Below are 16,475 nucleotides of genomic sequence, written 5' to 3' on the forward strand. Positions count from 1 at the left end.
GCTGTGGAGGTAAATGTGTAACACGTTTCATTGGAAGCTTGGAAACCCATTTGGATGAATGTGTGTTTGCATAATGTGTCTGTTCTGTTTCCCACAGCTGCTGCCACACAGGGCTGCTGCTGTCCACTGTTATTATTGGACAATATTTAATTTTCCATTCAAAGTGTGTGTGTGTGTGTGTGTGTGTAAGTTGTTTGCATCAGTGGATCTGCAAAAGGACAATTTGCCTTTGTCTGACACTGTAAATGTGGCGTCTGAGCTGGAGATAAAGTGGAGCCACATCTTTTAAAACATCACTAATGTCACTTAGAGAATATACGTTACTTTAAAAAGTATGTTCCACAACGTTTCAGAAGGATAAACTGTACTTTTGTACTGAACTACATTTGTCTGATAATCTAGTTAATGATTAAACACGACCCGTTTGACTTGTGAATCTTCACAGTGCTATTCCACTTTCAATCTTTATTTAGTTTCATATTTTGCAATAATATCAAACAAACTCATTAGCTGTATTCTCCTGAAGGTCTGATATCAATTGCAATCATTTTGTAATCTTTTATTTGATATTGTTTTAAACTAATCTCATATTCTTTCTGTGCTCGATTGCTGTGTGATCTTCAAATTGCTTTTTAACTGTTTCCAGTTGTTTGCTTTTCAATTATTTCCCATTTGTTGCCTTCCCATTTTTCCATTTCTAACCTTTAACCCTGTTTTGAGAGGAGCTGTATAAGCACAGTAACATTTATCATCTATTATCACACTCGGCTGTTTTGTGAATAAGGTCAATGAGTCGTAATAAAGGTTGAATGACTGAGTGAAGCTGAACTTTTCTCTGCGTGTCCAACATGTTCACGTCAGCAGCAGCGAGCTGCAGCCAGTTGGAGACGTGTTGTGGGGAGGGGCTGCTGCTGGCTGCTGTGTTATCATCAGGGGGTGGGAGGGGAGGAGGGGTTACAAGCCCAGTCCCGCGGAACATCCTGCAAACACATCCGAGACTCTGACTAAACTCCGCACAGCTTCCCCCCCGCACTGTGTGCCGCGCATTGCCCGCGCTCCGCCGGATGGCTGCGGGTGTTTGGTCTCCGGAACAGACCAAACAACCCTCCGGTCAAAAGTCGTGCAACTGAACCGTGGAGCGACTCTGCAGGTCGTTGTCCCCGCTGGACCTATGTGTTGGTGTCCGGACGCACGGCGGTGGGACATCCGGAATGGGGACGAGGCTCGCTGCTGTGGCACTGTCGCAGCGCGAGCGCACCAACTCGTTGCGCGCTCACGACCCACGCACACATGAGATGGACTTGAGGAAGACTAAGTTCGGAAGGTAACGTTATTCAGTCCCGAGAGTTTGGCTGCAAAGTATCTGACACAAGAGTTTCTCATGTGCGACGGACCCATGTTCATCCATGCGCACTGGCATGGCGCTGGCACAGGGGCAATGAGAGGGATGTTATAGATTAGTGCGTGTGTGTGTGTGTGTGTGTCTGTGTCTGTGTGTGTGCGTGTGCGTGTCTGTTTGTTGGAGAGAGAGTGGTTGGATAACATCCCTATGACTGATGAACAATTTCACTTTTCAGTTTCACTTAATTTCATGCAGGAGAGTTCTTCTCAATCTGTCACCAATAATGGTATCAAACAAATGAATTAACAAGTAGTTTCACCACAATTGATGAAATTAATTTGAAAGATATATCCATATATATTTGTGTTAAGCCAGTTGTGGTGTTATGTTGTCATGTGAGGACGTGTGAAAGCTTATCTGCACAGGACAACAGAAATCAGAATGTTCATCTTGAAGTAATTCATAAACAGCTGATATATAAGTAAAAGTACCTAAGAATAGTTGAAGTAGATTAAAGTGACGGGGAAACAATGGAAAGCTGAAGCTGAAATTAATAAACAGAAAGAAAGGGAAGTAAAAGGTGACGAATTAACAGCCAAAATACATGACTAAAAGTGTGTGTGTGTGTGTGTGTGTGTGTGTGTGTGTGTGTGTGTGTGTGTATGTGTGTGTGTGTGAGATGGGAGATTGTGATAATCGTGAGAACCAGAGTTATTGTCCCGGAGGAGATGAACTTGATCTTCACTGGAAATAGGAATAGTCGTGGAGTGTGTACACCAATGCACACACGCTCACACACACACATGCACGCATGCTCACAATCAAACGCACACACACACACACATTCCTATAATGTATAACACTATATCTACCAGGATCCCAAGTCTCTGATCCTCTTAAATGCAACCGATCCTATTAATGTATGGAATGTGCTGTAAAGGGCTTTTAGAACTAAAGACTTGCTTTATGTGTTGACAACATGGGTTTTACACACGCAAAGACTCACACATACACACAAGAAAAACAAGTGTGTGCAATGAAAGAATTCAAGTAGCAGGAAGAGAGGCAGGAGAGAGAACAGTGAGCCGGCGATGCCAACAATGTCCTCTCTGATCAGAGCCTGTGAATCCCTATCCCTTCCTTTCAACTCATTACACACACACACACACACACACACACACACACACACACATATACACAGGGTTCTGTCATAACCCATTAGTGGACATCAGAGTGCCACATTCAGGTCCATTGATAGCTCTACAATACCACAACAGAGAAATGCCGTTCTCTTGTCATGCACTTGGTTCAGCATGTGGAGCTGCACGTAGGTAGAGAGAGAGAGAGAGAGAGAAAGAGAGAGAGAGAGAGAGAGAGAGAGGGAACAGCAGCCGGACGACTTTCGAAGCTCTTCACATTCAAGGTGGTTATAAATCTGTGTTTCATTTATCAAGTGATAGGAAGTTGAGAAGAGTCTACGAGAGAGAGAGAATGAGGGGAGAAAGAGAGAGAGAGAGAGAGAGAATGAGGGGAGAGAGAGAGAGTGAGTAGAGAGAGCGAGAGAGAGAGAGAGAGAGAGGAAAAAGTAGGTTCAGAGAAAATATGTGTGTGAGGTGTTTAGTGCTGGAGAGAGTCCTGGTGTCTTGAGCGCCAAACCAGACCCACAACAGGAAAACACACCAACATTCCTGTTGTGAGCATTGTGGTGGGGAGAGCACACACACACACACACACACACACACAAACACACACACACACACACACACACATATTGCACTCCTGTCTTTGTTGGGGTCCCACTTAGACCTTGAGAGTGAGGAATGTAAATATTTGGGAAGTAAAGACATGTAGGTTTCTCCATTAAGAGTCTGCTTTGAGGAGGCTGTGGACTCAGACCTGTGTGATCCACTGACCATGACACACAGTGACTCACACCTCCTGTCTCTTCAGTGTCCTGGTGAACCCCAGGCCACTCATCACATCCTCAACATGTTCTAGATCCCATCAACCGCCACCAGTGTGTAGAGTGTTGTATATATATTTAAAAAATATATATACAACATTCATATTTTACGTATACTGTTCTGGGGTTTATCATATTTACACACTTTTCTATATTGTTAAAATGTTTTATTTACGCTTACGGACAAACACACCACAACTGATTCCTTGTATGTGTAGCCTACTTGTCAATAAACCCTGATTCTGATTTAATTTGTAAAATGCAGCATCATATTCAGACGACTGTCTAAACCTGATTCCTATTGGATTATTGGTGTTGAGGTAAATTAGCACTGACTGTGGGAGGAGTCTAAAACAATAAACTCCAGTAATATGTCTAAGTGAGTGTTGTAAGTGAATCCAGCTGTCGTTGGACTTGAGCGGCCATGTTACCTTCTTCTTCTTCTTCTTCTTCTTCTTCTTCTTCTTCTTCTTCTTCTTCTTTCTTCTTCTGCCGCTTCCCTCTCTCCTGATTGCTCTCTTCACCGTGCAGAGTTAATAGACCGTTGCAGCAAATGCCGTCGGCCTAAATGTGTAATCAAATAACACAGCTGACCGACAAGGGCACACCTGTGGCCTCGCGCGAGCAGCCGCATTCAAATGAGTGTGTGTATGTCTGTGTGTGTGTGTGTTTGTTTGTTTGTATACGAGTGTGTTCATCTTCATGTATAAAATGTGGTTTCGTAACATCTCCAGATGTGTTTTTCCCTGTAAGCAGGGATTGAGAGATTTACTGCTGATTAAATAGCCTACACAACACGCACAGACACACACACAAACACAGACACACAAGCGGAGGGACATATAGTAACTCATAGCAACATGAGAAAGGATGCAAAAAAGTGACAGGTCAGCGGTTTTCCTGTTGTGGTCGTGCAGACAGGGCCACGGGGGGGCGGGGGGGGGGGGGGGCATAGCATCACAGACAGTTTCCTCAGTAACGATGAGGCACAGTAACATTCAGACAACGTGATGTGGATTAGAGACTGTAAATCCCCCAAGAATGACCATCACACACACACACACACACACACACACACACACACACACACACACACACACACACACTTGGTCTTCATGGGTTCAGCACACAGTAACTTATTAACTAATAAAGCCTTCAGATCTAAACTCTCTTTCTCTCTTTCTCTCTTTCTGTCTCGCTCTCAGGTTCATGAACTGCAGGGCGCCATCCAGCAAGAGATATCAGCCCACCGACTATGAACATGCCGCAAACTGTGCCACACATGGGGTCAGACAAACACACACACACACACAGACACACACACACAGAAACACACACTCTCTCTCTCTGTCCCGGCCTCCTATTGTGTTTTCTGCGTTTGTCAGTCAAGGGAGAAGATGGATTGCAAGGAATGAGGCAACATGGTGCGGATTTTTTGGCTGAGCTTCAGAGGCAGAGGTCTATAATCTGTGATTCATCCTGTAGCTTTCTCTAATCTGCTGTAATCCCTGTGCTCTTCTGCCTCCGAGAGAGCAAGACAGCGTGAATGGCGCAGACAGACAGGATGAAAACAGAGTGCAAACACGACCATAATTACTGTAAAGCCTTGAATGGGGCAGGATTTACTGAGGTTGTGTTTGTTGTCATTTATGTATTCATTCATTCACGGCTGCCAACTCGCCCTGTTCCTGTGGAGTGTGCGGAATCAGAGAAGTTCATTCTGAAAGTGGATATTCAGTGAAATGTGTCCGTTTGTTTTGATGAGAGTCGCAGGAGAAAACTGACACCACGGTCGTGTCTGCAGTTTCAACATGAAGCCACCTCTATGGCAGAGTGCTTTCTGAGCCTGGTATAAATAGAGGAAACGAGGGAAACAACCTGACCTGCTTCTCTTCAAACACAACACAATCCCTCAGGTTATAGTGCTGCAGGATTCATTGTGACTTCGGGGACGTTGTTACTATAATGTTGAAGAAATAATTTGTCATTTGACATTTACTACAATTTGTAATTTTTACACATTGTTGTGTTCATCGAAGAAATTTGAGAAAACAAGTTAACGCAGATGTTAGGGAAGAGTCAGGCTAACAGTTTCCCTCTGTTTCCACTCTTTATGCTAAGCTAACAGATTTCTGGTGTCAAAGTCAATTAAGACAACTGTAATCAACTGGCCTGTTATTTGCTACATTCCCAGTACATTTTGGTATTTGTATTCCTCCACGCTAACGTGAACATGATATCTCAAACACATCTGGAGGGAATTTGTTCGAATGTGGGTGATGGAGGCCGGCCACTGGAGGGCAGTCATTGTAGTTAAGAGAATTTTCAATTATACCAAGAAGTCGTTAACATGAACAATCGTAAACAATGCAAAAATGTCATAAGGAAACAAACAATAATATGAAACTTTGTGTTTCTCTGTTGCAGTTGTGGATCCTACCGAGTCTGGTGGGCGTGTCCGTGCTCTACTTCCTGTCTGTGGACCAATGGCATCGTGTCGCTGCCTGGCTCTATGGCAGTGGACTCACCGGCCTGTTCGTCACCTCAACACTCTTCCACACGGCTGCATGGAAAATTAGCCACCTCCGGTCTGTCTGTGTGTGTGTGTGTGTGGTTGTGGTTGTGGTTGTGTTATCACTGCTGACCTCTTTATGTGTACATACGGAAACAAACAAACTGTCACACTCACATACACACTACTATCAATTTAGAGTCTCCGATGAACCCAATCCCCTGTAGATGCCCCATTCAAACACGGTCACAACATGCAAACTCCACACAGAAACACCCCCACCAAGCTGGGATTCCAACCGGCAACCTTCTTGCATTGAGGCAGCAGTGCTCACCACCACATCCGAATTTTAAAAATCATCCTAATGTAAATCAATACATTTTTATGTGAAGACTTCTGCTGTGAACTGACAAATAAACCTCAGTACTATGTAAAGATTTATTGGATCTTTTAAAATATTGTATACTCTGGTTTAAATGTTTCCTAACCCAAACTAGATAAATATATATCGTCTCTTTTTCCTCCATACAGGAGAGTGGAGCAGCGTTTCCACATGTGTGACAGAATGGCCATCTACTTCTTCATCGCTGCGTCCTATTCGCCCTGGTGAGTCACGTGACTGTGGCCGACAAATCCCATAAACAACAGCACACGGTGAATATTGACGTGCGTGTGCTGTCTCTCCCTGAGGTTGATGCTGAGGGAGCTGGGGCCCTGGACGTGCCACATGCGCTGGCTGATCTGGGTCATGGCCTGTGTGGGATCCACGTACGTCTTCTTCTTCCACGAGAGGTAACACGGCCGCTCCTTCTGTCCCTCTCTGCTCCTCGTGTGTCCCTGTTTGACAGAATGAACCTGAAACCAAACTGCCGTCCTCAAGTGTTTACAGCAAACAGTGGTCTGTTGTTTGAAGGGGAAACATCCACGTAGGGACGCGGAGGCTTTGTCTTTTCACCTCACAGTTTTTCCTACCTGCAGGTACAAGCTGCTGGAGCTGGTGGGATACGTGGCCATGGGGACGGTTCCTGCTGTGGTCATCCTGTCCATGGTAAAAACAAACCGCTGATGTTTCTCTGCTTTTAAGAACCAAACTTAAGTTTACCGCGCTGCGCTGGAACCAAGCAGAAGCTTTTAATGCCCCTAGAAACTTGAAACTTTTTGAGATACAATATAATATCTCTGCTGATGCTGCAGTTCAATCCTATTTAATAAATCATCAAATAAATATATATATATATATATATATATATATATATATAATATATGATATAATTTAAATATTACATACTGGATATTACAGAGGCGGCTGCAGGGCTTTGAAGTTTTTGGCAAACTTCACTGAAACAGGTGTAAAGAGAGTAAAGTATGTTTGGGAAAGTGGCAAAAAAAGGAAAACATAAGTAATATAAAATTCCTGGGATAAGCACATTGGAGCTATGATAAAGTTAATAAAGTCCAGACTTGGAATAGAATCTCACATCTGTTTGTATCCTTCATATTTTAATCTCCTTTAAATCACCACTGACTCTTGACCTCAGATTCCTCTGATGTGTTACAGGTGGAGCGCTCTGGCGTGTGCGAGCTGGCGGTGGGAGGAGTCTTCTACGTGGTGGGAGTGGTCTTCTTTAAGAGTGACGGCCTGGTCCCGTTCGCCCACGCCATCTGGCATCTCTTTGTCGCAGCTGGAGCAGGAATTCACTATTACGCTATCTGGAGGTACCTGTACGTACCGGGGCCGCTGCTGCACACAGCGAGGTGACCGGCCGCTCTCTGCTGAGGTCGCAGGGTCAGACAGGAAGTGACACAACCAAGAGACGAGGGTTCGAGTCCTGAGATCACCGGGTTTCCTGTCGACCGTCAGCTGAGGATCTGCTCCCCGGGTGGGACCAAAACCCTTCAGCGTCTAGTTACTCTGTGATTTGGCCAAACCTTTAAAGGCTGATAATAATTTATCACACAAATATATAATTCAGATTAATTAACTGCTTTTGATCACAAGAACCACATCCACAGGAAAGGAAGTGAATGTCAAACTGTTCCTTGACAAAACCTCCTCGGCTTGTAAACTTGTGCCAAAACTGACCAGACACACATTCCTTAACAGCGGTGCTAGGAGCCAGATGTAAGCGGAGGAATCCAGTGACACAGTTGCACTGATTTTAATTTCCTCTAACCTAGTTTTGCACATCCTCAAGATATGAAAACGTAATCAGCCGTTAAACTTCAAAGTCAAAGTTTACAGTTTTAGTTTTTAAGGCCGATTTATTGCGTTTGCCTCTTGAGAACATTCAGAAATCAAAACTGTGAGGCCAACATCTTTGCCGCCACTGGTCTTTGATTGTCACAGGCTAATTTAAACTGCTGTCACCAAGTATTATCTGAGGGACACATTAATATGAACAAACCTGACGAGAGAATACAGTTAAATCATGATAAACAGATCCGTTTTGATTTTAAATTTGATTGTGAACTGTACAAAATCTGTTCTCATGGTTTCACTGTAATGTGATTTGAAGGATCTAAGAAATCTGAGCGCTACTGTATCTCTGACACGTGTGTTCTGGGTCAAATGATAGTTCAACAGATCTGCGAGGCTGTTTGCATTGATTGTTTTGATTGGACTATGATCAGCAGGATTCCTTAACTGATCATCTTCGTGCACTGTTCTATCGACAGCCGGGACGATTCAAGAAGAATTCCATGAATTAAGACATAGGGACTCAATATATGTAGATTATATATAAATACATATATGCAAATTTCTACTATTTTTATACTTCTTCCAGCATTGTATAGATCACACTTTTCAGGTCTTCCCTAAACTCTAGTAGTTCAGCAGAATCTGTTTTATCAGAGCACTTACTCAGGATTTTATTTTTGAAATCAGATGATCTATTTTGTAAAATGTTAAGTCTGTGAAATCACTGTAATAAAAAGAATAATGATATTTCACAGTAACAATCTGTGTGGTTTGTTGATATGATTCATGACCTTAAGTTTCAATTCAATATTCTCATTTATTTACAAAAGTAATGTGCAAAAGAAAAAACAAACAACAATCACTGAGACGCAGATTTGATGTAAATCCAGGTGCTGAGATGTTTGCCTATCAGTGTGTGTGTGTTTGCATATCATTGTGTGTGTGTTTTCATGTCACTGTGTGTGTGTGAGGCTGGTGAGGGTTCGAAGTTGCAGTGACATGGACAAGTTGGTGTCTCGGTGCCACTGGGGTGTGGTGACATGTGGGGGCGGGGTCAGGACACTCTGAGCCACACCGGGGGTCCTCAGCAGCGACCATAGCTCCTCCCCCCTCGTCACGATGGCCACCAGGTCCTCCTCGTCGGCACACCAGGCCACTGAACCTGCTCTGGTCACGGTTCTTAGCTTGGAGAGGAACAGAGAAACCCTACAACAGAACAAACACACAATTGCACCGCATTTCATAATTTGAGGTATAATAAGGTAGTTTGATATTTGGGCCCAGGGTCACTCACCTGGGGATGAGGTCATGAGAGCGTGACGCCAGCTTAGCGAGAGCACTGATGAGAGTGGTGATGACTCTTGGGGCGGGGCAAGACGCCCCGGGGGGCGGGGTCGATGAGGTTATTTCAAACAGCACCGCCTCCAACGTCTCAAAACAGGAAGTGATGAGCGTCACGGAGCAGCGACTGTCGCAGGAAACAGAGAGGTACTCTCCCAGCGCCCACACCTGGGAGCCAGACAAGTGGAATAGGATTTCAGAGACATTTGAATACTCAGGAAATGATTTGACGCTCGAAATGTGAGATGGGATAGAACTTTGCATGAACTTCCATTTACTGTGGCCAGCTTAAGCAAAACCTTGTCCTGAACCTTAACCACGACCAACTCCCACCTCACCCAGGGTCAATCTAACCACAATTCACATCTGACCCCTGACATGGATCATCAGAAAGACGTTCTGCCTCACGAGGACCAGGATTTGGTCCCGATGAGATCTGCTGCTCCTGCTAAGAGTTGACAATAACAAGTACAAACAGTTTCATTACCACGTGTGTGTAGATTTCTTCTTTGCTGTAGACGCTGGCTGTGGTTCCAGCAAACTCCAGCAAGACATGAGACTGGTCCACTACCAGAGAGGGGTGGAGCTTGCACAGCCTCAGCAGGTGGCAGCTGAACACCCTGCAGAAACAAAGAGAGAGAGAGAGGGATGAGGCGAGCGAGGAGATGTTGAGTGACACTGAAGTTCCGCAGCACGTGTGAAGTTCTACCTGTGTATCTCCTTCACGTATGTGGGGAGGTTGAGCAGGAGGCTGCTTCTCTCCAGCATCACCAGGATCAAATGGGCTAAAAGCTTCTGGTCGGCCACCTACACACAACACACATGTACGTTAGGAGAATATCCAACTGAAACTAAACAGCCAGCACTTTAATGCACAGTGGTCCTATTTGTGAGAGATCATTGAATGTCTTCACCGTGATGACAGTGTTGAAAAAAATGTGCAGCAGCACCGGGACGGTCTGGGAACACTGAACAACCCTCGGCCAATCAGCCGACTCAGCGAGGAACTCATGGAGGGTGCTCAGTCTGTCGATCGTGTCCCCTGTGAGGAAACAGACAATCTTTACAACCAAAATGTATTTAATATGAACATAAATACATATTAGTGTGTTTAGTGTGTAATGTGAAATCTGAGGATTAAGTCGTAATATTTCATGAATATATTCATAATTAGTTTCTTCAGTATGGCCTTAAAACTCCTTGTAGTAGTTATATTGACTTTATTGCCTTAAACGCCATCTTGCTTCAGAGCAGGTAACTGCAAAACTAAATTTGTCCGACTATTCTCTTAAGTGCGTTCCTGTGTTTACCTGATCCTGCCTCTGGTCGAAGCAGGTAGAGAAAAAGGCCTCTGAACGCGGGGCTCCTGAAGGCCTCCAGTGACAGGAGCCCACGTCCCCCCGGCTCGGAGATGGGCGAGCTCGTCGACCTGCAGAACACACAAACAGAAGGTCCGTCAGATGCTGGTGAAAGATGTGAATGCACTGAAGCCCCGTCAGGGTGGTTGGTAGGTTCTTCTCGGTCATGCACACGCACCTGAGCTGCAAGACCAGCGTGGCAGAGAGACAGGGCAGGTCGAGCAGCGTGTGGAGCAGCTCCACTGCAGTTTCAACGGTGACCAGAGAGGGCAGCAGATCCACAAAGTCATCCACCACCGCTGGGCTGTCCCAGGCTAAAAACTACAGAGAGAGAGAGAGAAAGAGAAACAGAGAGAGTGAGCATAAAGTCTCCCACTCATTAGTTTACAGTTAAAGTTTGTGTTTGAGTATTGAAAAGTTTGGATGCGTAATCTATGATCGTGACCTTCAGCAGGTTCGGGAATGAGCGAGGATACTGAGGGACTCGCAGCACCAGGCTCTCGAGGTTCAGTCGCAGGAAGCGTAGAAGCTCATGGGCCAGGAAGGGATCGTTGAAGAGCTCGGCGGGGAACCGGCCAAACACCAGCTTCCACACGCTCTCACAGTCCACCGCCGCCATCTCACCTGCACAGGGACACATTTAGACAGTTTTTGGATTTTCTTATTGCTGTATTTACAAAGAGAAGCTGGAGACCCATTGATGCAGACACGTACCATGGTTGAGGTAGAACTGGGCTATGGGCAGAAGGACTCTGGCAAACGTCAGGTCCGAGCTGAGACGACCGAACAGGGCCTTCACACACGGAAACGTTCGGTAGACCAGTGACGTGTCCTCCACACACACACAGTCCAGGATACACACAGCCTCCACCAAACACTAGGGAATGATACACAATCTGGTAAACAGTGCTGCTTGGAGGAAAAGGGAAATGTTTGTGTGTCGTCTTTAAAACTTTTTCTCTGTCAAATCTGTTTCTTTCATTTTTACTAATTTTAATACTTGAGGATACAAACAGATGAGAATAAGATGATCATTGGATGGATTTTAAGTTATTAATAAGATTTGGTTATTGCCATAAACATATGGTGGATAGGACTTAGAGAACCTGTAGGAAAGTATAACACATGGACTCACCGCTTTCTGCAGCTCTGTGTCTGTCCGCTTCAGAGCCTCTGAGACACAGAAAAGAAACCACATCAAAATGTTGTCTACTATAGTGTTTAATAGTCTTTAATATACATTGAAGAAAACAAACAAACTTGAATATGCACAAGTTGTTGATTCATAATCTGCTTTAATGGCGGCACAAGTTACTGGTTCCTGCTCGAACACAGACAAACTCACTGCGATCGCTCTGCTCGATGAGGCGTAAGCAGTACTGGAACGCCTTCTCCCTCAGGCGCTCCTTTGGAGGCAGCAGTCGGCTGGAGGAGGAAGTGGCAGAGACCATAGACACCACTGAGCCGTCCACCTCCGACCGGTCATCTGCAACACGAGAGGTCAGGAGGGAGAGGTCACGAGTCAGACGATGTTTTCAACACATGTGAACCGTCCGTTAGAAGGTTTTTGATTAAATTCAAATGAAGTTAGTGGATGATTTACAGAAAGAAAGGCTGAACTACTTCTGCTATGAAGAGTAGACAGCAGAGCCAGGAGGGACTGAGGTAATCAAAATACGTAACATTAAAATGAAATAAGATTTTACCCATTTAAACGAGAGCCTTTAACATATTTTCAGGTTCATTATGAAACTGCAGCGGGTCAGAGGACATTGGGACACATTTCCAGTAGGGTGTTAATACAGAGCTTGTAGATTTCCTGGTGGTAGATTATTACCATATTATATTACATTCTAACATCTTACGTATACATGAGTAAAAAACACATATTTATCTTGATTACATAGAATACAATTCGATCAAAGTTGGTCTGAACATAACAAACCATCAGAGCATTAGTTCAGTCATTCATCAAAGTGATTCATTTCAGTTTACTGAGTCATCAGAAGATTCACGTTAAGGCGAAAGACGCACACACACACACACACACACCAGTGAAAGTGTCGTTAAGAAAGTCCTTTATCAAGATTCCTGGTTAGAGATCATCTGTTAAATTAAATGCAGTTGTGAGTCACGATCATATCAGGAGTTGTGAGTTGACCTGTGTCTTCCCGGAGTTAGAGAACAGAAGATGTAGGAGTCACAGCTTCTGAGAGGCGCATGCAGGGAAGGTCAACAAGCTCGCGAGTCTTACCATTAGAAAAGGAGTGGGAGTGGGAGAGAGAGAAGCTGAGCTGTAGCCTGTTTGCTGGAGATGATGAAAACACAGTACAGGTCATCGGACAGGAGCCATTTAAATGTATCACACCCATCGTGGCCGGCTCTTTGAGGCTGATGTTCCTTGTTTGTACTTTGTGGCTGTGACATAAAGGAATGAGCTACTCTTGCATGGGAAGATGAGAGCTTGTGGTTTGTACCAGTGAAGAATCATACCAGTATCTGTGAAGGTGTTGCCACTGGGAGCAGAGTGGTAGGTGAGAAGCCAGTGATGCAGCATGGAAAAGGAGTAAACGTTCATCCACTGGTCCTCAGTGAAGCCTTGGCCCACACACAGCACAGTGAAGAAATCCCCCGACACCGTCCCGTCCAGCTCTGCTGTCGGCACTGGCTGATGTAAATAACACACAATACCATGGTTAGAAAATCAAGAGAAAGCTTTGAATACTGGTTTTAAAAAAGAGTGGAGATTTACCTGTCGCGACCTGGGTCCTGTGAAAAATCCACCTGCAGAAGCTCCGCCTCCCTGTATGATGCTCGCATAACGCAGCCAATCGACAAGCTTTTTACTCAGTAGGGTGACGTTATCTGTGGTGAGTCAGAAGGGAGGGTTAAGAAACTTTTCACATAAAAAACGTTATCATTGATAAGCAATTCACTTGAACTTTCTGCCTATAGATTTGCTGGGAACTTGAGTGGTTGGTATCGGTTTGTCTGTTACCGTCATTGAGGCTCTCGGGGCTGTGTGTGAGGACGGCGTTGAGGACGGGCAACGTGTGTGTGAGCGAATGAGTCGGACCCTCGGGTTGACGACTGTCCAGGCTGCGAAGGAGCTGAGCGCACAGAGATGAGAGATCGGCTCTGGATCCAGCCTGCAGGGGTCAAAGTGTGGGAAAGAGTTTAGATCTGGAAACAAAACAAACAAATGAAGCCAATTGTAGGATTTATAAAAAGTAGTAGCACTATAGTAAACTGTTTTTTGAAGTTTTCACAAAATACAAACCAGGTAGTTCGGTTTAAGAGTTGTGGCAAAATGACTTAATGGATTGATGAGTTGAACGTCAAGATTTTACTCATGAAGATTCATGATTTATTCTCTGAGAAATCACGTAAAGTGTTGAAAGATATTCTTAAGAAAGAATAGAGATATCCATGGATCTGCCATCTGACCTAATCCAAAATGTAAGTACGTCTTTCTTAATCCAAACTGCATTCTTCTTGTAATCTCTCCAGTAGTTTTTGCGTAATCCTGCCAACTAAGAAACCAACCAACTCCAATGAAAACGTTATCTCCCTGGTTGAGGTCGTTATGTTGAATACGTCACCTGTGAGAGCAGCAGGGCGGCTGAATGGCTGTTCAGCTGAATGTTCTCCTGGTTGTAGTTCAGTTCCTGGCCAGAGAGGGGCAGTGTCTCTCTGAGCACAGCTGAGCTCAGCACCTGAAGCTGCTCCACTGGTGAAGAGAGGAGAGATAACAGCCTCCTGTGTAGCTCCTCTGGCAACCTGTGGTCCGGAGGAGACACCAGACCAGGGGTTTGGACGGGGACAGAGAGGTTCATGTTTGTGATTAAACAGTTTGGAGCAGAAAAAGACTGAGATGTTTTGAGCAGTTATCATAAAAACTATAAACAATATGGGTTTAGAGAAGGGGGGGGGGGGGGTGGGGGAGTGTGTGTGCTATGCAAATTAAAGGGAATGATGATATCAGAGTGGACAGTGGCTCAGTTATAAGAGAGGTGTTGGTTATGGGATATGCATATGAGGCTTGGGCTGCAGCTCTTACGTCCTGGTGCACTTGGTGGCAGAGAGGATGAGGTGCAGCCGCTGCAGGGAGTCCATCGTCTCATGACCGAACTCCTTCCCCTGGAGGAGCTTCACCAACCTGCTGTAGAACTTCTGCAGCTCCGGCTCCTGAATCTCCCTGAAACGAGATGACAGCATCTCTGAAAAGTCTTACTGCTGAAACATGAATGATTCATTGCTCTTCGATTAACATGGCGAACAATAATAGTTCACTTCTCTACTGATGGTCTCTGAAAGCCTGTGACAAAGAGTAAATGGGTCATTATGCATGAGAATCATCACATTATTTTTATGCACTGTTACAGATCTTAAAGAAATTTGTCATTTTGACCAAGTCACATGAGAAACAGCGATTCTAAAGTCTCTGATTCAAATGAAGGGAGATAAGCTCTCCCTTCTCTTAGAACTCAGTATCCAGTGATGACCCGGGAGCAAATCAAGGAAGAAGTGCATTGTAAGCTTTTTATAGATATGCAAAGTGCTGTTATTTTCATATTGAGGACGTGGAGCTTGACAGGAACCATTTTCTCTGTGACATGTAATAAGAAGAAGAAATGAGTCAGAGTCACTGAGTTCACTCAAACAAGTTCTGACTTCAGTTTCCACAGGATGTCAAGTGACAAAATCAGCGTGACAAACATGTGTGACGGTGGCAAAACACAAATACACAAACATCCTGTTGAGAGGAATGATCTTCAAGCTGAAATCCTCCCTGAGGAAAGAGACCAGGCAGGGTTCTGGTAAGCTAGCTGCCTTTAGCCCAGTTAGCATAGCAACAGCTAACAGGGAGTAAACCGGAGTAAAAGAGAATTGATGGAGGAAGGAGTTCATCTTGATTGATATGTTCTTACCTCGCTTGTTTGATCAAACTCTCTGAACCGTGAGAGAACATGTCTCCAGGACATTTACTCGGTTAGACCGGACTCCAGCGGAAGGTAAACAGTCCGCTCCCCAATGGTTTCCTGACTGCAACTCACGTGATGCGACTTTTAGTTCCGCTTTCACAACAAGGGAGGTTTTTTTTTGTTCTTATCCCCCAAAAACTTTATTTAATATCAAAAACGAAAAAAAGACTGAGCCTGAAGGTGAAAAACACTCTTTGATACAAAATAGAACAACATTTATTAAAATAAAGGGTCAGAGGTCTTGTCAGGAAATAAAACTTGCATATTTTCATAAATAAGCAAGCCATTTTTTTTGTGTGCTTATGCTTTATATTTAGCAAAGTAAAATACATACAAAAATGACAAATAATAAAATACAGTGCAGGAGGAGGCTGAAATCCCAGAGTTTATTCCAAAGCCTCCACCTAAATACGGTTATTTCACAAGATTTAAAATACTATGACCTGCTAAGAAAGTCAGGACATTAATAATGCACAGCCTAAAAAACACTAATATAGTGTAAAGATGTGTTTGTTGTGTATAATTTCATACACTTACAATAGTAGTAAAGCTGGTAGAAAAGAGAGCAAGGGAACAATAGAAGAGGCAATACAATTAAATATAATAAAATATTAATATTAAGATATTAAAACAAAGTACTACAACTACTTCTGAGGTTTCATAGATAAATAGACACATTGATGAATCTAGACTTTACACTAGAATTCAGAAGGAAATATTGCTGCTCTCTCACAGTTCGCTGCATTTGATTGCTGTTTGCTTCTCTGATGACTT

At 44.1% G+C, this 16,475-nt stretch overlaps 2 protein-coding genes across 3 annotated transcripts; one reads left to right on the forward strand and one right to left on the reverse strand.

Annotated features, from left to right (window-relative positions):
• The first annotated feature begins 966 nt into the window (after positions 1–966).
• On the forward strand, positions 967–8,764 carry LOC133970767 (monocyte to macrophage differentiation factor 2-like). The gene is made up of 7 exons (XM_062407818.1): positions 967–1,324; positions 4,511–4,592; positions 5,733–5,893; positions 6,349–6,423; positions 6,508–6,609; positions 6,796–6,865; positions 7,376–8,764. The coding sequence occupies exons 1-7, from the start codon at positions 1,212–1,214 to the stop codon at positions 7,574–7,576; spliced, it is 804 nt and encodes a 267-aa protein (XP_062263802.1). The 5' UTR covers positions 967–1,211; the 3' UTR covers positions 7,577–8,764.
• A 50-nt stretch (positions 8,765–8,814) lies between these two features.
• On the reverse strand, positions 8,815–15,761 carry ap5z1 (adaptor related protein complex 5 subunit zeta 1). Of its 2 annotated transcripts, XM_062407719.1 has the most exons (18): positions 15,648–15,761; positions 14,777–14,914; positions 14,319–14,496; positions 13,715–13,865; positions 13,469–13,581; positions 13,210–13,384; positions 12,971–13,024; positions 12,062–12,202; positions 11,852–11,889; positions 11,431–11,593; positions 11,162–11,340; positions 10,895–11,037; positions 10,669–10,787; positions 10,273–10,400; positions 10,068–10,165; positions 9,846–9,978; positions 9,312–9,526; positions 8,815–9,223 (listed from the first exon to the last, which is right to left on the reverse strand). In XM_062407719.1, exons 1-18 carry the CDS (start codon positions 15,686–15,688, stop codon positions 8,971–8,973), a joined length of 2,460 nt encoding a protein of 819 aa, XP_062263703.1. In that variant the 5' UTR covers positions 15,689–15,761; the 3' UTR covers positions 8,815–8,970. The 2 variants fall into 2 exon arrangements, with proteins under 2 accessions (XP_062263703.1, XP_062263705.1); XM_062407721.1 differs by lacking the exon at positions 12,971–13,024 and having other exon boundaries at positions 15,648–15,755.
• Between the last annotated feature and the right edge of the window lie 714 nt (positions 15,762–16,475).

This window comes from Platichthys flesus, chromosome 16 (genome assembly GCF_949316205.1).
Source record: "Platichthys flesus chromosome 16, fPlaFle2.1, whole genome shotgun sequence".
NCBI classification, from domain to species: domain Eukaryota; kingdom Metazoa; phylum Chordata; class Actinopteri; order Pleuronectiformes; family Pleuronectidae; genus Platichthys; species Platichthys flesus.

Coding starts and splice junctions, on each gene's coding strand:
- LOC133970767 (XM_062407818.1), top strand. CDS start 1,212: ATGGGGACGAGGCTCGCTGCTGTGGCACTGTCGCAGCGCGAGCGCACC. Junction 1,325..4,510: donor AGGAAGACTAAGTTCGGAAG/GTAACGTTATTC, acceptor TCTCGCTCTCAG/GTTCATGAACTGCAGGGCGC. Junction 6,610..6,795: donor GTCTTCTTCTTCCACGAGAG/GTAACACGGCCG, acceptor TCCTACCTGCAG/GTACAAGCTGCTGGAGCTGG.
- ap5z1 (XM_062407719.1), bottom strand. CDS start 15,688: ATGTTCTCTCACGGTTCAGAGAGTTTGATCAAACAAGCGAG. Junction 13,385..13,468: donor CAGGACCCAGGTCGCGACAG/GTAAATCTCCAC, acceptor TATTTACATCAG/CCAGTGCCGACAGCAGAGCT. Junction 11,890..12,061: donor CATCGAGCAGAGCGATCGCA/GTGAGTTTGTCT, acceptor TCTGTGTCTCAG/AGGCTCTGAAGCGGACAGAC.